We start from the raw sequence: 22955 nt of genomic DNA, 5'->3' as shown, positions 1-22955 counted from the left end.
GACATGCATCATATTAGTCTTTTAAAAGTAATTAAGAAAAAGTTGCATAGCTTAATAATATGTACATACATCTCATCCTTGCAAGTTTTGCTTTGATAACATCTGCTAGTTTTTGGAGGAAGGCCAGTTTTAAAAAGTAAAATAAATCAGTCCTAACAATGGGAGCATTATTAGATTCCCAAAAGTTATAAACTCCGTGCCCCACTCCAGCAGAGCATTTGTGTGCACAAGTCTTGTAAGCATTTTCAAGTCTGTGAGTCGCCAGATCAGAAATTTCATGTTGAACTAGAATTTATGATAATGAAGAAGCCTTAAAAATACGGTTTATTTATAGTGAGCCAGTTTAAGAACCACAGCTCACCGTCCCTGGCAGATTTAGCTGTAGCAGCTGAAGGGGTCACCCCTATCAGCCGTGTGCCCTTTCTCCCTGCTGATATTATCCTACCTATAAAGAGGCAGCAGAATCGGCACTGTGTCCTCTCCTCAACCAGTGCAGTTCAGACTGGCGTGACTTCAATGGCCATCAATTTTCACATTAGTACTCTGGGCTGCGAACTGCAGAAGCTCAGGAGCGAACAAACACATCGCTTGTCCTCCCCCCTCTGCTATTGTTGTGGTTAATTGCAACAGAAGGGTATAGTGGACATCTGGGGGAGGAAACTTCTTAAATTGTCTAGGACGAATCACCACAGTGCATGTGAAAAACACCCGGAGTGTCTTCCTGACAACCCAAGTGTCCCTTCAGCAGCATTCATGTTACCTTGGATTGAAGTTTCTCTGGTTTAGGTCATTCTCTCTACCCATACAGTGTTTAGCAATCCTCGCATGTAATAAGAGTATCTATAGACTAGGGATAAAAATTAGCAGGGAAAACTTTTGCCTCCAAAATTCAAAAAGATGATAGATAACAGAATAGAAAAATCCTGGATGTCAGAACTTTTTTTCTTCTCCAAAGAAGTTATATTTTAAGAGCCAAGGTCAACAGCCCTCTTAGTACATATTATTTTATTACATTCTTTGACAAAATTGACAGCAGTAAAGAACAGCTTGTTCCACAAATCCCGCTCCTCCTTGCCCGCCTGTTGTCAGTATGCTCTTCCTCTTTCCATATGGCACTTTTTCACTGCCTTCACCTCGCCTGTCTGTATTTCCTTTGGACCTGCCTCTTCTAGAACCTCCACCTGGTTTGCTCAGAGATGGCCACTATGCTGGACATCAGGCTGGGGGTGTGCACCAGGATTTGGCATCAGTGAAATTACTTTACGTTCACTAACTAACCCTGGGACAACCTCTCACTGCCCCAAGGTGTGAAAGGACAGGCAGCCAAGCTCTTGACCCAGAGCTGTCGGGCTCTCCAGGCTCCGCTTGGCTCACACTTTTGCTGTTTTGATAGTCAGCTACTTCTGCTGAGGTTGGCTAAAAGGATAAAAATCCCTTTGCAGGCCACACACAGGTGTGCCAGGGACTATACGCAAGCGACTCTGGCTCCAGGAGGGAGCTTGTCCCCTGTCCCTGCTGCTATGCTGGGGGGTCACAGCCTCATGGAGCGACTCTGGCCAGGACCTCGCAGCATCACTGCTGAGACCCGAACTTGGGGAGCAGCTATGTGCTGCCACAGCTCACATCACACCTCCGCTCCTGAGGTGGGAGCACGGCAAAACGCAGAGCAGCGAGGCAGGAGAGAGAAGGATGCCGAGGGAAAACGGCCTGTGCTGCCCAGCACACAGCATGGGCAGAATGACAACTATTGTGAGACTTCTCAATGGCTCATTTGGCATTATTCCCAGTGCTGCTTTTGAATTTAATACCCACTTCTGGGTATCTAATAGAAAAAGAAGGCAAAAACATGAAGCTGGACATAGGAAGAAGAGAGACAACAGCACCAGCTCAAGGGAGCACTAAATTCAGATCAATTTTCAAACTTCAGTATTTAAAAACAAAAACCAAAACAACTAGAATTTTTCAAAATGGGGAATGCATTTTTCCTCATGACATGGAAATGGCCATAATATTTGGTAAATACTTCTTTTATTTAATAATTTAAAACAAAAAATAATGAAAAAAGCTGACAGCTTCAAAATATTTAAAATGAAGTAGTTAAAATATTTTGTCACATGACCAATGACAGGTCATTGCTGTGACACAAAAGTGCTTTTAGAAGAACTGAATAAGAAACCACTGTTCAGAATTTCAGGCTGGTGTTGCTCAACCTGTTTCTTCTACTTCATCCTTATAATGTTGATGGGAATTTTGCTTTTGATTTCAGTGGAGGCGTTGGGATTCTGAGTAGCCTGAAGAGAGACTTAAGATTAGGAATCTGCCTTTCAGGAGGGATACATTTACAGATGAAACAAGATGTAAAGCAATACTTTTAAGATACTATCACGGTATAAAAGGCTCATGGTCCCAATGACCGCAATGGCAGGAGAACAGAACCTTTAATTTCCCACCAAAGATTGCCTTGCTTTAGGGAGATGGTCTAACGCATGGCAGTATCCTTTACTCTTATGAACATAGGCTGGTTTTAGAGCCGTTTTCAGTTGATTGAGGAGTTATGTAATTGCACCAATTACATCCAATTACATAATTAGAGTAAATAAGTAATAATATAATTAGGTGCTGTAATTACGTAGTTATGACAGGTAGCACTAATGCTGATAAAATCCATTATGAAACTTGCTAAGAACTGTGGACAGGGCACGCGAGAACAAAACTTTTAGGGCTTTGTTTGCTAAAGTCCTTCATTCTTCCAATGGGCAAAATAATTAATTTAATTACTACGCCAATAGCCTTTTATTTTTGCAAATGAATGGAGGCACAAATCATAGGTTAATTCATATCTCTCTGTTTTGCTGCAAAAACTTCAGTAACTAATCATCTACATTTTTTGCCTCCCATTTATATATTTACAGCTACTAAAGCTTAGGTGAAATCTGTGTGTACAAACTGCACCACTGAAAAGAGAAGTCTAAAAATTTGGGCATTAACCTTCACTGTTCCAGTTATCGCATTAAACTGTCTCCTCTGACAAATGGACACAAGGAACATTCAAAGATTGCTGTATCGATGTAATACAAGTTATGTGCATCTCTCTGGGTTTGCTAGAGATGGTATTTCTGGTCAAATGGGTCAGATAAGAAGGTTTTTTCTGCAGGAATGAAAATTCAATAGAGGAATCATTCATGCAGGTTCTCAGTGCAAATGCAAGGCATGTAGCCAGCTTTTCAAAGTTTTTTGGATATTGTATAATACCTGTCTGACTTCATAGAAGAGGCCTGAATAACAAACAAATAATAAAACCTACTGCCCTGATTTAATATTCATTAATATTTCACCTGATAACTGCTATAAGATAGTCGGCAAGAAGAATGGGCATCACTGGAAGATCTGAAGTGCTTTACTCCCACCAACATCTCCATAAAGTAACTGTCTGAAAAGCTAGAGGTGTGTAAACTGTGTGTTGTTTTACAATACATTCTATGCTTGATGCTTTTTTCTAAAAAGAAAAAAAAAAAAGAAAAAATAATACCTTGCTTTATGAAAGCTGGATAGCTACTGATTACTTGTCACTGCTCAGAGCAGTATGCTAAGCACTGAAACAAATATAGAGCTGCTGGGAAAAATCAAAATCACAGGGAACATTAGGAGTTTGCAGCCGATGTCCACAGTCCAGAGGAAGAAAGCAAAAGAAGTCCTCTGCCACAAGGTCTTTTGAGGCCAGAGACATGCAAGATAATGGGAATGCCTTGAAACAAGCCACCCCTGGAACAGAAATAAAAGTGAACTTGGAAACCCTGCAAAAATATTGCCTTTGAGTGAGGGATGCGTACAACGTCACCTACACATTTCTTTCCCCTTCTTGAACTGAAAAACTGGGAAAGTGAAGTTAGATGTGTAAATAATTCCCATCCCTTTTGGCACCCAGCCTTTCAAATAATATTCCAAAACAAGAAAACCATAGTATTCCTGTTTTTTTCCAGTTGTGCTATCAGCAAGCCTTCAAACCAGATGCTTCACTGTTTGCTGGACAAATGATACATAAAAAAGACTGGGAGTCATAATATAGACAGTCATATTTTTGGGTCCTGGTGGGTCTGGACAATGGAGAAAAGAGACCATCAGAAATTGTAGATGTTTTCCCTGGTGCTTAGTTAATACTGATAACCATTCCAATGTTACTTTTTGCAATACTTTGCAAGACAGTAGTAGACAAGTACAAATAATAATGGGTTCCTAACTACAGTTGTAGGGGTAGTGAGGATGATACTTGGAACTAAACTCTTCTTTCTATTAAAGAAGTTACTGCAGCATACTCCAAAATTTTGACCTACATGTGTTTAAGGGTGGATCTGAGCCTTGAAGATTGGATTTGGGTAGAAATTCTCTCTGAGTAATCCGGCTGTGAAAACACAGAATTTGGGTTTGATCCATTAAAGCTACAGAAGCAGCCATAAAAGGCATACCTAATCATAATAAAATCTAGTAGAGTTAAGAGAGCTTTTCCAGAGTATGATTCATGGAATTTTTTCAGCCATATTCTGTATCACTTGAAATATAAAATCTCATTCCACCTTGTCCCCTTCAAAGAGGTCCGGAGACTGCCCTGTTCTTCCAATTCCCATACACCCCCAGTGAGCCTCCTTCAGCAATGAGTCAGTTCCACTGGCAAGCCTCAGTTCCCTTGTGAAAGGTTAATTTGAAGTCTGCCTCTTTTGTGCCAGATCCTAACCAAAACTTGGTCTCTCACCAGGGACTTGGTCACCTCTCCCAGCATCACAAGAACGGTCACTCAGCTTTCAGTCCGTCACAAAGTCTGAATCAGCTTCTCTCTCTGTCTTCAGGACAAAAACCGTACCTCAGGCTTAATTTCTGCATGGAATGTAGTACATCTCACATGCTTGTCATGCAATTTCATTACTATCGTGCTGTGTTTGAAACACACCAAACACGTACACTACATCAGCTCATACGGCTGACAGCTGCAAAACTACCTTTGAGTATTTTCCTTCTGACTCTTCTTTTGGTCCTAAGCAACGCTGTATGTCTAAATCTCTTCTTCCAGTTGAATACCATACTTCCAGAATACTCCAGTCTTCCACTCAGATTATTTTCTTACATTTCTTAATATTCCTGGTACCATGTGGTATACAGCAATCCCTCTGGCTCCAAGAGAAAGAGTCCTTTTTTGTTCACTTAAGCAGTTCCAATTGCTTCTGCTATGCAGCACTAGTATTTCTGCAGCACGCCTTCCCTAGATTTTGTACTGGGGAATTTAAACTGCACAAAGATACAATTACTAATCCCACACCAGCCACTTGTAGTTTGTTCAAACATTTGTTTCTCTTGTTTTCCCCCACTCTCCATTCCCTCTTCCATTCCACGTAAGCTTTACACTTCTAGGTCCATATGTACCTCTCCCATCATCCAGGACAACCATTAACTTTATGTATACACCCATGGAAAAAACAAGCCTTCCTTCAGAGGGTTTAATAATCCCAAAATCTGGATTACTACTAACCACTTAAACCACCAACATTCTGCCACAGAGGAACAGGGGCTTTGAGAAATCGGTTCAGTGCTTGAGGTCACATGTGTTTTGGTGCTTTTCTGTTAATATTTTAGATACTCAAACAGGAGTTCCCACCATTAATGTGAACGTAAAATACATTAGTGAATTACATCAGAAAAGTCAAACCACTGCTGCCACAGGATGAATACACTTACTATGAATATTAATGCATCCCTTAGAACTAAACATTAATACTTAACATACATACTCGCAAAGTTTAAAATCATAAAAACATTGCAGGGAGAGGAAGAGGAGTAGAGAAGGAACAGACAAATGACACAGCCCCTAGAGTATGGGGACATCATTGATTCCACAAATTAAAGTGCATTTCTGAGATAAACTAAAATATTTTCATGTGTAAGAGGACAACTTGCCACTATGAATAATTTCTTGTAATGGAACAGAGGATACAAGCATTTGTTTTAGTTTTTCTATCTCACCCATCATACTGCAGAAGTATAGATCCATTACTGCCTAACAGTATAAATGCCCCGAGATGGGCAATGAGGTTGACGGTTCAAAATCTCCACGGACATAGGCTGTTCCTCTGTACCTGAGCACTGAATTCCCATCACCTGCCACACCACCTTCCCGTGTAGCGGTAATAGCACTTACAAAAAGCTCCATTTCATTGCAGCATTCAAGCATGCACTCCTGTCTAAATACAAGCCATTCCACTAATGTGAGTTCTTCAAGGTAAGCTCTGCGTAAGCCTGCACAGTGGTTGGGAGTCATCTCCTCTCATTTTAGCCAGCTCCCAATTAGGCATCTTGTCTAAACTAATCATTTAGGCTCTCAATGGAGTGAGAAAGGTGATGCCAGGGTGAGTCACCCCAGCTATCCTAGACACCTGTCTTAAGGCAGGATAAATAACCCAGCTTTCTGCACTGATAAGGCAGGGAGCTGGGATCAATTTAAACCAGGTGCCTGACTTGAAGACAGCTGAAGTTAAAGGAGAAGAATCTTCCCCTTGGCTAAACTGAGGACTAAAAGAGCACCCAGCATCTCACTAGTGAGGTTGGGTAGTATGTATAATCAAAGGCCCAATGAGGGATAACAGAGCAGATACTCTCAATAAGAAATGTGTCTCCAGAAATGCATAAACAGCAAAGTGTGATGTGCATTTGGTTACACCCTCCTCTGGGATTCAGACATATGCCAGCTCTGCAACCACAGACCCCCGAGCAGTGCAATACCTGCCAGGAAGTCCATGGGAGGAAAATGCTGCACCACAATATCCCAGCAGGTAGGAAGAATTCCTCAAAAATGAAACCCCAAGCAAGGCAGCCTTGATAATCCACCCCTCTCTCACCAGAACAAACCCTCTTTGGTAGCAGGCTGGAAATGAAATGTAATCAAACATCTCTCTGCTCCAGTGTCATCAAATTTCTCTCTCCGAATCCAAGACATACTCTCACTGATTCACAAGGCTGTTTCTGTAGGTCTTCAAATCCCTGCAGCAGCTCTTCTTGGTCTTTTCGATAGCTTGTTCAGAGCAGTCATAGGAGAAAAGCACTAGCCCTCAACACTGACCCTGCGTTTCACTGTTCAGCAGGAGATGTTATTTTTCTGGACAGCAGCCCAGAGATACTGGACAAAGCCAGAGCAGCAGCAGATGTTATGATGCATGCTCTTCTGCCCCTGGTTTGGCTAATGAGGCAGCAGAACCCACAGAGCATGAGAGCACGAACGCCAAACCGGAGACTGTGGCCTGTGCCTTCATCTTTTTCATTATGTTTAAGACTGGGCTTTGTTGCAGACTGTCTAAGACACGTGAAAAGATCTTTAAAAATACAGATCGATGCCTCCTATTGTTCAGAGAGGGAAAACGGAGGATATTCTCTGCTCTAGCTGCAAGGAGCATCTCTCAGTTGCATAAAGCACGTGCCCAAATTGACTTACCACAATCATTTGTGCCACGTAGCTCTCTGGGCCAGTGTATTCAGTTGGATCTTTAACTTTGACAAGAACTATAAAGTACAAATAATGCCACATGTTGTGTTCTGACTTTATATGCTCCTCAAATGAAACGGTCTTGTTATCAAATTTGTCTCTCTCCAGTCCTGCAAAAAGACATAAACATAATGCAAAAAAACCCCCCCTTCAACATAAAAATACCCAAATCTGTTAAATATGTTAGAGAAAGGAACCTAACTTAATTTAAAGGATCATAAATTTGGAGGATCTTAATTTAAAAGCTATAACTGCATACAGTAACTGCCAGGCAAGAAATACCAGGCCAGAAGGCATTCCTGACAGAATTCTTTCAGCGCAGCATTTATTCTCTTTTGTGATATTTCCTCTTAATAACAATAACAATATAATAAATATGTTACAGTTTTACAGTGCCTTCTATGCTGAGGGCTATAAAGTCCTTTACAAGTGTTGGCTCTGATTCTTTCTAAATGTATATGGGTAAGCACACAGCGTGCAATCTAGGTCCTGATCTTGCAAAGATTTATGCACACGTTTAGCATCAAGCATGTGAATAGTCCCTCTTAAGCTGTGGTGGGATCGTTTGTGCGCTCAGACCTAGCAGAGAGGGTGAGTCTCTGCAGCTTTGTAGTCACACAGTCTTTACAGAGCTGTAGTCATAAGAAATTTTTATTTTTTTCCTGTAACAGGTCAAATCTCTGACGAAGAGTACCACAGTGAGGAAGGACAGGATTCACAAATGTTTGCCTCCGTGTTACAGCTTTCCTCCCTGGATCTCTTGTGGAGCCTTCCACAGACACTAAAGCCGTTGTGCTCTGCACAACGTTCATCCCTGTCAGTACAACCATGGAAACAACACCCAGCCTACAAAAAAGAAGACATTTCTAAAGTCCCCTAGGGGAGTGAAGGTCTGCCCCTCTTTGTGAGTGCACCTCAAAATAAGCGCGATTTATCTATGGGTTTTGTGGGGATGATTTTCATTTAGTTCTTTTGTTCCCTGTTTCATATCACCTTCTGAAACAGGCAGATTTTGCCGTTGTTACCCTTCTGGAATGCACTGTGCTGTGAAATAGCAAGCTGTACTTTCATCTGCATCACGCTTTGTGAAATAAAGTCAGCAGCTGCACCACCTCCATTAGTGGTGATGATGCGAGTGTGAGACAGCTCTTCTCCTTCAGATCCTGGGTGGAGACTGTGAAGCCACCTCTTAGCAAAGCTAGCTTTTGACTCCTAAACCAAATCTTTTTCCTGCTGAGAGGGAATAAATTTGGTACCAAACTCTGACATTTTTACAGACTTTCCTTGTAGAATATAACCACCCCTTAGGTCCACGCTTTATTTATTGAGGAATAGTTTATTTTAATCCTTTCCCCATCAAATGTCTCAATAGCTCAGTAACACCTACCACAGATGAAACAGGTTGTCTTTAGTATTTCCTCCTTTTTCTGCTTTTCACTCCTGAGATCAGCAAATGTATCAATGATGACTCCAAAGATCAGGTTTAGAACAATAATTATGACAATGAAGTAAAACAGAAGATCATAAACAACTCGCGCAGCAAACAAGGGCTCCTGAAACAATAATAAGGTTGCAATAAGATATAAAAATAGCACACCTCTAAAATATTAAACATTTTCACATTAGCTCAAGCAAAGCTATGCATCTTTCTTTTCATATACCAAATTCTGCTGGCCTTACTCACAGAAATAGAGAGGGACTACCTATGTGACTAAGCAAAGAAGATTTGGTTCACTCTGGGACTCCCGTTGTCCTTTACGTTGTTTCACACAGCACGAAGAAGAGACTAGCTTGTGTACCGGATGCAGCGTAGATGCATTAGTGTAGTGCTCGATTGAAGACAATTACCTTGCCAGTACAGAAACAGGGATATGCAGTTTCTAGTACCCACTGAGAGCAATGATAGCTCTTCTTAATACTGCCTTGTGGCATACAGGGATATGCTTACGGTATGTCTTTGTGGAATACTCCCGACCGATGCCAAGTTTTCACACTGAACAACTGGAAACCAGGGGAGCATGCTTGCGTGATGCCAAGGCCAGGCTACTATATTCTGCGCTCGAGCAGGGCATGTTAATGGTTTTAGCACTGTGCTAACACAGTCACGTGGCCGTAAGCTGGCTCAGAGCGGGCAGACCAAGCAAGTGTCTTTCGGGAACACAACACACACATGCACACACATACACATGAAGTACTCATATTCCCCATTTCATTACACTCTTGTTTTTACATCATAGCTACTTTCCTTCTCGCAAAGGCTGGACTGGACTTCCATTGACACCTCTAAAAAATAGCAAAGTTGTTCTGTGGCAAACAGGAGACGACACTCAGTGAAAGGAGGAGGAACATAAAACCCAAGTCCTTTTGTTTACCATGATACTGACTTGGAAGTCACTGATTTTCTCTGTTTCCCACACATTCATTGGGATAATAGTGCTACCCTTTGTGAAGTGCTTTAATGTAGTTAGCACTAAATAACTGCTAAGTGGCAAGGGTAATTTTCAAAGTCTGTAAGTGTTTACAGACTTCATGGGGATGGACTATGGTTCCTGTAGAACCTCCCAGTCTATGAGATAGGACCTAGATTCCTACTACCAGCACAGGGAGCTCTTCCATCCAGATCCGAGTTATTTGTCTCTGGACTCTTGCGAGCCCTGTTGAGATCCTACTTGTGAATTTAATCCTTGTGTTACGGTGTGGCTCACCAAGCAAAGTGCTGCTAGACTACCTTTATTTATGATGTTCTTTTTGAACTTTAAAAATGCATAAAACCACCCAAATATTAAGAGTAGTCCTGAAATGAATTGATTTTTGGAGGAAACTTCTGGAAGAGGACATATACCACGATATATGAAATTCTGTTTTGACTTCAATGCTAGTTGAGTACAAGTAAACAATAGGACCTATTCCAGGGCAGATGCCATGCTGAATTTCAGCTAAAAATACACCTTACGTACTACAGTGGAGAGTCTTGACATATAGTCATCAATCAATCCCTTTCAAAAGTTTGCATTCATTATTCCTAGTGTAATAGAAGAGTGATCCAATCCAGCAACACTTCTTAGCAGTGCTTGGAAGGTTACAATATGCTCCAGTTTTCCAGAAGGAGTAAACTACTACCTAGAGTTCCTTTCTTCAAGTATCATCATCACACCAAGCTTAGCTCTTCCCATTAAATATTCCATCTGGGATGTAAAAATTACACGGATAAATCAACTGCGTGACATTAGAGCAGACTAGATACAAATACTGTCTATAACCTCCAAAAATTGACTTTGGCATTCATGAGATGCACAGGGAGTAATGCATTTCCTCAGCCAAAACACTTACATCTTTGGAAGGCTTTCTGAGCACGTCTCCCACGCCACCACCATTTCGCAGGCCTTGGTTTAATACGGTCACAATGCACATGAGCAGGGTGTCACAGGTCCTTTCTATTCCATCTTCCTCCTCTTCACCTGCAAACAGGAAAGCAGGAGCTTTAGGAACCACAGCATCAAATGATCACTCATCAAACAAAGCCACAATTCTGTATTAGAGAAAGCAACTGCAATACGCATCTGCCTTTCATATTCTGCAGCTAGAATTTCACTGATCATCCCTATCCATTTGCACATCGCTGCTGGTGACATACTTAGGCACATCAGGCATACTTAGCCTGAAGAGAGACAGAGAAAATCCCAAGCAGTTCTCCCACCAGTAACTCTGTTAATGACCCAGAGCTGCCATCTCTATTCATGGGAGTACTCCTTTTCCTTGCAAGTACTCCCACTGGTTTCAGTATGACTGCTTTTTCAGTGGGCCTCCTAAGTGTGCAGCTGACACATAGAGGAGAAGCAATATAAACACAGAATTAGAAGCACATTTGTAAAAGGATTGTCTTCCTGTGAAATCATTCCTCTACCTACTCATGTACAAGCCAAGTCATGTTAGCATTTCAAATCATTAAGGAGGGGCTGCCTTTTATACGAGTAAATCTGTCCCTGATCTTTCCACTAGCACACGTGCCCAAGCGCAGGTCTGATATACATTAAATGACTGACTCTCCCTGACCTCAGCTTGAAAACTTGGATTCTATTCTTATCTCTGCTGCAGAGCTGCTGCGTGGTTTTGGCTGAGCCACAGAGGGTACTATTGTGCAGGAGATATTTGAACGTGCAGAGGAGCTGGGCTGGAACACCAGTCCCCGGGGGGACTTCGTCCGCCTCGGCCAGAATTCCTCCCACCACGCACTCACCCCCATGCTGCGGCTGCATCAACAGCCTCCTTTTGAAGAGCCCTGCTTGAGTTGTTCCCTGTGTCCTGCTGACTTGCACTGAAGGGTCAGGACTGTGACTGCCGTTTCTCCTGCCTTCCTTTCTCTTCAGGGATACGTTTGCTTAAGTGGTGAAGGCAGCGATTCTCACTTGCTTTGCTTCATACACTTATTGTAACATATTTTAATAAATAACAACATCCTGCTGCAAGTTAACGGAAACAGCGTATTTAACAGCCCCAAACCACCACATCTGGGGTACCAAGATAGACTCTGACAAATTGAATTGACTGAAAGCACTCACATTACAGACAAGCAATTTGGATTTAAAACATGGGTTCCCAAATTGTGGTGTATGCATCATGACGGGTATTTGCAGAACAGAGCTGGTATCTGCTGCTTTTGCCACCACTGCTTTTGCTACGCAAGCAAATTAAATGAGAAAGAACTCCTGATTTAAGGAACTTTGAGCAAAAAGAAAAGCAAAAGCAGACATCAGGATAGACTTCCCTGTTAAACTATATGGTCATTACAGACATTACTACCACTAATAACTCCAGATTTAAAAAATAACTGCTTAAATATTGAAAGTGAAAGGATTGAAACAATAAACCTTTTTTTTTTCTGTCACATCTGGACATTTTTTACTAGCACGGTGATCTTAGTCATACAAACTAATCTCCTTTGCTTTTGTATCCTGCCTTTATTTCCTCCTTCCAAACATTACTCTGTCCTTCTTTTTGGAGCTAATATCTGTGCTTGAGAAGATGACCATCCACAAGATAAATTAAAAGCCTTTATGAAAGCCACAGCTTCTACTTCATTTAAGTAACTACAGAACAAGATTTTCACTGTTCACAAGACCAGGGCCAGGTGCTGGAAACAGCAGATGGTCAAATTCTGGTGAATGGCAAAGATAAACCAGGGCTGAGAACTGGAAGCTGCAACACGAGAGTTATCTACTAGAAACCCTAACTCACAACTCTCCATGTCCACTGAAATGCAAATTCAGAGCAAGCCCATGCTTCAGACAGATGCAAGATACCACTCATCAGCTGACTGGCACATCTTGCAACACAGAGAATCAGCATCCCACATTGCACCCAGAAGAGCAAGCTCAGGTTGCAAGATCTTTGCCAGAGAATCAAGACAGCAGACAGCCCAAAGGTGGCAGAACCCCCCAGTGCAGTAATGTAGGCTATGGGGAGTGTACAGACATCCATATGTCTACTTTACTTCCACTCCCAGATGTGGAGCAACAAGAGCTACCTTCAACCTGGGAGCCAGGTAACCCTACGGGCACATGTTCTGCCTCAGCTGGTTTGCCCTGGTGCTCAGCAATGCTCATAATCCAGACTCAGCTCTTGTCGACACAGACTATGCCCATACTACCAAAAGGAGTGGATCTGTAGAGTGAATTGTTGCTAAGGACCCAATATTGACACTAATTGAGGTTCAGGGGGTTTTACTTGCAACCAGCTCCAGTCTGGTGAGTGGCCCATTAGTGGCTACACAGCATTAGGTAGGCTGTCTTCTGATCAAGTTTAAGTCAAAGGTAGTGCAGGTTAAGCACTAAGACCACCCCACAATGTTAATCACAGGGCAGTAAGTGGGATGATAGGAAGATTTACTTCAAAAATCCTTATCTGATGGCCCACAGCTACCTGGCTTCTGGGCCTGATCTCCAACACAAGCACAGGCAGGGTAGACACATGAGTGCCATGTGGATCTAGCTGAACTTGCACAGAGCCGTACCAGGCCTGGGAGTGGAATGAGTCTTTGAAAATGTCCCCTTTTACAAACAGATATCTGTGCACCTTTCTAGCACAGGTCTTTATGGGCTACAGAGCACAAAGAGCCACGTACTGTAGGATGTGAAGTTCCTTTAAGCGATTAAGCGCTTCACCAGGCAAACACTTACGTGATATGGAAATGCCTTTGGAGTGAAGACTGGGAGACTCTGAGGGAGATGAGACAAAGTATTTTTATGCTGATAGCTCAGTGCAGCAGTGAGGAAGCAGGCTGCAGACAGGGGATGCTCTCTGAGCAGAGCAGACTGGCTCCCAGTTAACTCCCACACCAGCATGAGCAATGACTGAGCACGCGCTCAACCAGTGAAACTCAAGGAAGAAGCAGAGTCTTATCAGAACAAATGATTAGCATTGATCTGATCTGAAAAGCAATGTATTTATGTCTCCACTCTGGACCTGAGACACCCTTGAGAACATTTCATGTTTCCTACAGACAGCTGTGGACTTCTTCACGCTGCTACAACGTGAATCTCAGGCCTGTGCATTCCACCACGCTCACGCTTTTGCCAGAAGGGAGATCTGTCCCAGGAGAAGACAGAAGGTAGAGCACTACTTTTTGGCAGGTGATTCACCGGCTAAGACGAGCAAAACTGTTCTTGCTGAATGTTGTTTTTTTAATGTTACTGGACAAATAAAACTTCTCCAAGATTTAGTGACAGTGCACTTAGATGTTTTGTATAGCCTCCTTTCATTATTGTTTAATTTTAAAGAAACAGTATCCAAACAATAAGAAATGTGAGATTTCTATCGCTTAAAGAGCTTGGCAAAAGCCACACTGTGTCTCTTTTGACTGATTGATTACTCTTTGAATGCAGCAGCTTTGCCAATAGCTCTTAGACTGTTTTCTCTATCTAGTCAGACAGCTTCCTATGTTGTTTATGAGGCCTGTTTACACACCAGCTGGGGAGAAAAAGCCTACTTTTATAGCCCTCTCCCTGAAGCCCTTGATCCTAAAAACTCAAAAATAGTAGTGGAAGAATAAAGCTTATGAAACAGCGTTATACTGGAACACAGGATAGGAAGGGACCACTTATATCCTCAGTTTCAGCCCCCAGCAACCACAGGCAACTGTGGCAATAAGTATTTTAAGCCTGTAGACCATCCACTGTGCACACACCCACGCTGCAAAGGCCACAACACACTAAAACAAACTTAACATCTGTAGTGAAAGACCAACCACCACAACTAGACTGTGCCACAGGAAGAGAGTAGGAGAGAGAGAGTAGCATCACCGTCAAAGGTCCCTGTCTAGCAGTGCATTTGGCCAACAAAACTCCCGAGTGACCCTGTAGCCTCAAACTACAGAAGCGGGCAAAGCACTCTGCCAGCTTGATCTAGGAAAAACTCCTTCCTGACCCAATATCTGGTAACTGGTATCTGGTAACTGCCCCAGCAGGACACACTGGTCAGACCTTTTATTTTAATTGAGCATATTTAAAGTTGACAGGGTCCTTCTGACATACAGATCAGATTCTTAATGCAGGTATCAAAGTAAAACCAGGTGGACTCACCTGCTGAACCAGAGCCATTAAGCTCTTCACTTGCCACAAGCATGAAGTGACACAGCTTCTCTATCGCGAGAAAGGCTTGCAACAGTCTGCATTTCCTTGCATTTGACACACGCTAAGACTGCACAGATGGACTGCTGCCTGTGCTTAGCTGAGCCACAGTAACTCGTTAAGACATAGTAACTTGATCCTAGATCTGGGCTCTTAGGTCTCCTGGCCACACTACAACCTTGGCCTAGATGCACGTAAAAAGTATACACAAAAGCTTGCTGATACATGCTATGCCATTAAAATCAACTTACGTGCCCCTAAACGGACCTAATAGTGGCTCAGTGTGTGCACGTGAGGATGCTGCAGATAAGCAGCAAGCTGCTTCTCTCAGCAAAGTCAGTTGGAAAGAAGCAACCTGTACGTTCCAGCATAATGATTCAGCAAGCTCTTTTAATAACAAAATTAATGTCAGTGCAATTGGAAATCAGGTGTGGGAAGCACTCACCTTAAAGGCAAGTTGCCAACTAAGCTCCAAGCCTTGCAGAAGTTGAGTACTTCCGACTTACAACAATGACCATCAGTTCTCATACTAGCAAAAGCCTCCACAATAATAACACACAAATCCCTCAGTTCTAATTGATGATCAGTCTGGGGGAACTTTTGTACTAACCTGGGTTAATAATTGGGATGCTTGTGGAACAGTTCTCTTTCGCACAGGCTCCCATCATTGATGTGAGGGTTGTAGTGGGGACTTCACCAATACCTGTGGAAAAAGCAGGATATTGACAAAAAGACAGATATTACATTGATACTAAGTTTTAAATCATCATTTTCTAGAAGCGAATCACTGAGTTGAAAAGTTGAGAAGAAAAAGCAGAACAAATTATACCACCAATTCCTCCTTCCTCAAACAGTCTGCCTCAACAGCTCAAAGCAATCACAAGGAACAAAACCACAGTTTTATATTTACTGTATATCACAGCTATTCCCATTTCATCTCCTGAAATTAATGAATCTACATCAAATGCTGCTACTTCTGGTTAGAACAAAATATATTCAAAGCAAGAAACAACTGTCAGATATGAAAATAATGTCAGTTTTAAAACCATTAGATAAATTATTCACAAAAGCTGACAAGAAGGACACCAAGCTGATGTTCAGTTATCCTGAATGTAGAATATTTAAGAGTTTTCAAGGATTATAACACAGTTTGGTACTCATTTGTAAATATGTATGGGTTTGTGTAAAACACTAATTTAACATTCCCAAAGTGGGTAAATGTGTACATCAGCTTGATTTTATCAAACCAATTTTATATTGTGCATCTTCAACAATTTTCTGCATTTCAAATCAGAGATACAAAAAGGTTTAAGGAGAAAAAAATGAAGGCAAAATCATACAACAAAAGTAACGGTCTAAGACAATCTGTGTAACACAGAAAACATCCGCTCTGACTTTCTCTTTGTGCTACTTTATAAAGAAAAAATTTAAAGCACTTGTCTTGGGATGCATAATGTTCCATCAGTATACAGTCAGCATATTTTCTTGATGAGTTTTTTGATCAGGAGTGGCAATCTATAAAGCCAGCAAGAATATACCCACACCACAAAAATCTGCCAAGAACCCAACAGAAGAAACACAAACACACAGGAACTACTGCACTGGACCAGACCAGTGCTGCGTGTAGCCTCGCATCCGTTCTTCTAAGATAGTCACAATTACCTTTCAAAGTGGAACTTCACATCGTAAATTCTGTCCCAAAAATGAATGCTAAGTCAAATATAAGCCAACTTAGCCCTTTTAAGATGATCAGTGGCAAAAAAGCAAGGTGTGTTAAAGAAATCCATCACATTCCTTTTTTTTCATATGGTACCAAAACAGCTACATGAGTACACCATGCCCATGGGTCTTGAATGACTTTTGCCTTGTTTGTGTGCTTTAGATCCTGAAATAACAAATTTAGGAAAAGACTGGCAAACACTGAGTTGCATGCAGTCCGCGGTGGATTCCACTAGTTGTTCTGTGCTTGCATACAGGTCTGAAGAGCTCAGCATTTGGGAAAATCACGCCTCTAGGAATGTAATCACAAGCTATTCTTGGGTATTTCTATGCAGACAGTTACTTCTCTGCCCGTGCTCCCAGCAGGCTGGTTGGCAGCATATACAAAGATCTCAACAGACCAGACCTGGCTTTTTTCTAGCAAAGCAAGTTTGTAACTCTCTATTCACATTGGTAAAATCTCTCGTTCCAGAAAGCTGAAATCCTGGCCTTTTTAAAACTGGTTAAAAACCTCCCAATGATTTTACTGAAGCCAGGATTACACACTAATGGTGATGTTTGTGAAATACACACTGAATTTAAAAGATGCTCCAGGAAACCTCCTATCAGTAGAAGTGTGGATTCTGTAATAAATTTCTGCTGGATGAAGCTTAAAAAGTAATCAAATGAATACATCTACTGAACATGTTAAGATCACATGCCTCATACAGTACACAGAAAATACTATGAGCTGCTTTTAAGGTGGGATGAGAACCAATAGAATCCACTTTGAGCTGCTCTTCCAAATACTTAGGAAATATATCTTTTTTCTATATTAGCAGGAGTTCAAAAAGAAAACATAATAAATCAAATGTGAGTGTTAGATTTTAGTATTTCAACAGATAAGCCTAGTCTAAAACAACCCTATACACACATTAAATTTTACTCAGAGACTTAATTGAGTTCTAAGGTATATGGGATTAGTTCTGCTCTCACAGATACAAATAAAGAAATATAATTTCCTTAGATGAAAGTTAGGTTAGACAGACAGAAAAAGTATATGTCGGAAGCAAATTTTAATATAAAAAACAATACCTGTAACAGGGGTCCTGATTTTCAACCTGTCAACCTCCATGATAAAGTCGTCTTTCAAGAAGAGGAACCCAATGATGGAGAAGAGATAAACTAGGATGAGTGCTAGCACTGCAGTGAGGATAATGGAACGACCATTCCGGGTAACACTTTTTATCACATTTAGCAATGTCTCTTCTCTGTACACCAGATCAAACAGCTGGGAAAAGCATAGAGTAGAGGAAAAATGAATACAAATGAGGCAATATATAGATGCTACACAGGAAAACAATCTGAACTACTGAAACATACATCTAGCCATGGTCCAAATTCTCAGCTTCATAAACACACAATTCACATTGATTTCACTGGGAGCTGGGCATGCTTATAGGCGGAGAAAATCTAGCACAGAACTTTAAATTTTGAGATAGATTATAGCAAAATCCAAATTCACAAAGTATATATGAGCCTGATCCAGACGCGGGTAACAGTTACCAGCAAGATCCATTGTTTCCCCATGTTCAAAACCAGGCTAGATTAAAATTAAAAAACAGTGTCTTCATACTATGTATCTATATCTACAAATTAATTTTCATGTTATCTCCCATCTGATAAACATGCATGGGCTGCAACTCAAAAATGCACTCATGCATGTAAGTCATTACACGTCTGTAAACTGTTTCTTTGAGCTCATGGCATCATTTAAAAGCCACCTCACATGTACAAGGATTGGGGCCATCTCTTTTTAGGACAAAGTTAAATTCATTGCACTGTTTGTATAAAACTAGAAACTTCTATTCTTTACCCTGCACTATATGCTTTCCTGGTATTTAACTTTAAAGAAAAATATACATTAAGATAATACTGCTTTAAATGTCAAAGGCCTAAAATAGCAATTAAACATGATAAGAGCTTTTCAAGAAACTATAGCTTTTTTTTCTCTTACAATTCTATTGATGTTCTATAGTGCTTTGGACCTTATCTATAATGTGTGTATTTCCAGTTCAAAACACTCAGATTACAGATATAAAGTGACACACTATGATTTATCAAAATGGTCCACAGAAGAAGGTATTAGCCACAATTCACAAGATCTGAAATCCACAGCCTTGTGAAAAGATTAATAATAAAGGAAGAAAGAGGGAAGACAGTTATCATTCATTCCATACAAGACAAAGCATAAAATGAGGAACAAATATTAGAGTTTAGAATATATCCACTACAAAGTGAACACCTGGAAGGAACGTGGGAACATGGACAATTAGAACATCCATGAATCATGGACATTAGTCAATAGCAGTCACTGAAAAAAGTAAGTACATAAAATGTTTCTTAAACTACTTGGCACTTTGGAAAGTATTTTAAGGTAGAGATCACCTTACTCATTGAAGGAATAACAGATAATTTGCTGTGCATTTTTTAAGCAGGAGAGTTACATCCATTTGAAAAGGGTCCTGCAGCTACAGCCACAAAATCTTGGCTCCTTTGAAATCTGCCCAAACTTTGAAGCTAACTTTAATGTCAAGATCTGGAAAACCTGACTTCAACAGGAGCTCTACCAGAGTAAGGACTGAACCCCTGAAAATTCTAGTGTGCTTAACACACCTCTGTGAAATGCTGGGAGTTCACCACTATTCAGGAAGCTGAGAAAAATATGACAACAGGAAAGTGAACCCATGTAAATGACCACAATTTAGTCAGTCTCCCTACAAGTTTCACACATTCCAGTATAAAGCAAAAGCATTAGAAAACAAGAGCAGTGAAACACCTTTTACTGCTATTCAGCATGAAGGGAGCAGTTAGCTGAGTTTAGCATAATTTTGTATGATTCATTTTCATTGCACCTGTATCATATTATAAAAAGGCATTCCATCTGGGTAATGGCAACAAAAGAAAATGAAGTGGGATACATTTAAAGTGATGAATCTTCCTGCTACACCAGAGGCATGCCATCCCCATTTCCCAAGTAATTTTTTTTATTTATTTATTTTATTAGGGCTGCAAGACGAACTGAGGAATGGGATCCTTTGGTATAGGTATGATGCACACACCAGTGGACAACTCCTGTCCCAAAGAGACGATGACTGACGCAAGATACAAGAACAACGGACACGGAATATATGTATGCTGGGGAAGGGTGGGAGAAAGCAGTGGGATGTATGATGATTGTCTGAAAAGAAAGGGACAAACTTTCAACTCTAAAACAGATAAAATAAGTCCTAACAGAAACAGGTTCTAATGAAAACACCAGCTCCTAAGGGGCCACAACACAACGGCATGCTAAAAATACACATGATTTGGCTTGATTGTCAGGAAGAAATTGAAGACAGCTGCATGGGTAACGGTATTTTCTATTTTTGCAAAGTTTTCCCCTCCACAGAAGCACATACTTACCAGGAAACTATAGAAGAATTCGTGCACGCAGAGGCCCAGCATGCAGACCAGGACATATGCTACGTGATAGAGAAAAGCCATGTCCATGATGACCGCTCTGTAGCCACGGGTAAAAGTTCCACGGTTCCCAACAAAGCTCACCAGAAACACTATTTTGTTACAAAGCTGTGGGGGGTAACAAAGGCTAGGTTTATCCCATTAGAAAAATCCTGTTATTTATTGTTTGCATTGCTGCAGCATGCGAAAAGTCTAGATAGGTTGCTTTGACCAAATGCACAACTTTTAGATGGCTGGAGTGAGATGAGAGAAATCCAGCTCCCAAGGTACACTGGGAATGAGCCCATGAGAGTAAGTGGAAGTACATCACTCCTCTAACACTGCACTGTGCCTCATTACGTTGTGATTTATTTCTATAACATTAGTGAGTAGGTAGGGCAGGTTTAATATCATAAGGCATTAAAAAGACAACTGGGGAGTGAATTCCTAACTATTTTGAGTTTAGACCTGAGACTATGTAAAAGGAGCTAGGCATGCTACTACAAAGAGAACAATAGTAACACAACAGAAAGTGTGTGGGGTGTGTGTGAGATCTACTATTTCCTTCAGATCATGTTTTTCAATATAAAATCCCTAAAAAAAAAATACTGGGGCATTTTTGAAGTATGGCATTTAAGCAACAGCATCAGATTCTCCATTGCTCCTGAGCTTTGCCTGCATGCGAACAGCAGTGCAGAAGTAAATACAAAAGGGGCTAACCTCATCTGTTTGGTAGTCCAGGACAAGCAATGAGGACTCAACATGTTTTTTAATTTCACAAATTTGACATGGGCAAGCACTGCTTACTTGCCTTTACCTTTGACTATATGTCTGGGTAGTTTTAAGTATGTGGAATTCTCACAGAACTGGTGGCAAATAGCCCAATACTTTGTGCTAAGGTGAATTAGAGCTGTAGCAGTCAGGCAGAAATCTAAACAGATGACTTGTGAGCATGACTGTTTATCTTACCAAGCTCAGTAAAGATGCAAATTTATTCATGTCTAAGTTAAGAGATATGGCCATGGGCTGAAAGAATTTTTAATTTTGAAAACTTTTTTCTTCTCAAAAATATATTTAAGCTCACAGAAACATCTCACAAATTTGTGTCAATATTGCTGAGCGTATTGGTAGAGAAAATCATTCTTTTTACATGAGAAACTGTAAATGTGATTGCCCTTATTCAGCAATATTTCTTTAAACTTCATATTGTTTTTATTTTTAAAATATTTGCATATGCAAAAAACCAAAACAGCTTTTTTCTTAGCTTCCCACTTCGCTGATACTGCTGTTTCAGGATGACTGGAAATTATTTATTTTTTTGGCTTAACCAGTGAACCAGAAAAAGAAGTTCTTTGCACAGGTCTAATCAAGGGCTTTTTTAATAGGAGACCCATAATATCTCTGCTTCTGCTGAAAGGGAAATTCTGCTTGCTTTTTAAGTACTTACATTAGCAGCACCAAGAAGTATCAAGGTAGGACCGAGCCCTATAGTGTATATAGACCTCAGAATAACAGACACCAAAAAGGGTCGAATACCAACAGGCTTGGAGATGAAAAACAGCATTGCTGTACAAAACGCCACTGCTATCCAAAGGAGGACTGAAAACAACGGAGAGAGCGTGCCTGTATAGAGGAGAAAGGGAGATTTGAGAAAGGCATCTTTGGAGACTCCATTTTTCACCAAGAAACAGATCCAAAAGATCAATTCCTTTGCCAATATAGCTAACAAAAAGCGTGATTCATGCATCACAACTGCTGACCAAAACTTGCCCTAATTGCAGCAAGATCTATTATTATCATAGTATTGTTGATTTTTGCACAGGTAATAATAAGAGCAGCTAATGAAATTTCCATTAAAATCCAAGGAGTGCTCAGAGATGAAACAGTTTACCCTTCTCCTGGAGCAAGCTACTAATCAGCTCCCTTCTGCAGAGATCATTAGGGCTCCTCTGGTCTAATTCCATGATTGCTCAGCCACAGAAATAGCCGGTTCTCGGGGCGGCACAGCAAGTGGCACCACGCTGCAGTGTCACGTTTTGATCCCCAACAGAACCGAAGTGCCCCGGTTTTAGAAAAGCAGCTTTCTTCTGAACGGCTGAGGGTGTTCAGCGGGAGCCTCCGCCTCTGCACGGGAGCAAGGCACTTGCCGCAGCGGGAGGCAGCCACGGGGACTTCGGCAGGAACAGGCAGCATCTGCATTGCTGAGAGCAGCTGAATAGCTGCGCCTTGCTCCTGGGGAGGTGGTAGGTCCCGGGTCTTGCTGAGCTCCTGCAGGCATGTGAGCCACTGCCTTCAGAGTCAGTCTCTTTGCCGCTCTGCAAGATGCTGGCTCCAGGCTCTCCCTGAGTTTTGAGCGATGCCCCTATTTTCCCTCTCTCCTCTGCTTAAAGCCCTGGAAACACACCATGTTGCTGTGATATAAAAAGCACAGTCAGATCTCAGGGCACTGTCACACTTGTACACTGACTTCTATTGTTATCAGATGAACTGAGAGGTCAGTGACAGGGGAGAAGAGAACAGAAAATTTAGCTAGACTCACAATAGAAATCATGCTATCTCTTTGGCAACAGATACACAGCTGAGCAGCATCAGTGGGATTAGAAAACAAT

The 22955-nt window shown here is 41.2% G+C and overlaps 1 protein-coding gene across 1 annotated transcript in view; it reads right to left on the bottom strand.

Annotated features, from left to right (window-relative positions):
• Positions 1-22955, bottom strand: part of ITPR2 (inositol 1,4,5-trisphosphate receptor type 2) — a 268298-nt gene that overhangs the window by 16324 nt on the left and 229019 nt on the right. The window contains exons 49-55 of the mRNA XM_050915600.1: positions 21794-21969; positions 20311-20475; positions 17941-18136; positions 15758-15850; positions 10853-10980; positions 8910-9075; positions 7472-7632 (exon numbers count right to left, since the gene is read on the bottom strand). Coding sequence (XP_050771557.1) covers positions 7472-7632; positions 8910-9075; positions 10853-10980; positions 15758-15850; positions 17941-18136; positions 20311-20475; positions 21794-21969 — 1085 coding nt within the window. The remainder of the gene's footprint in view (positions 1-7471; positions 7633-8909; positions 9076-10852; positions 10981-15757; positions 15851-17940; positions 18137-20310; positions 20476-21793; positions 21970-22955) is intronic.

This window comes from Gymnogyps californianus, chromosome 1 (genome assembly GCF_018139145.2).
Source record: "Gymnogyps californianus isolate 813 chromosome 1, ASM1813914v2, whole genome shotgun sequence".
NCBI lineage: Eukaryota > Metazoa > Chordata > Aves > Accipitriformes > Cathartidae > Gymnogyps > Gymnogyps californianus.
Note: the sequence above shows the minus strand (reverse complement) of the source record. Positions and strands in the feature narration are given on the sequence as shown.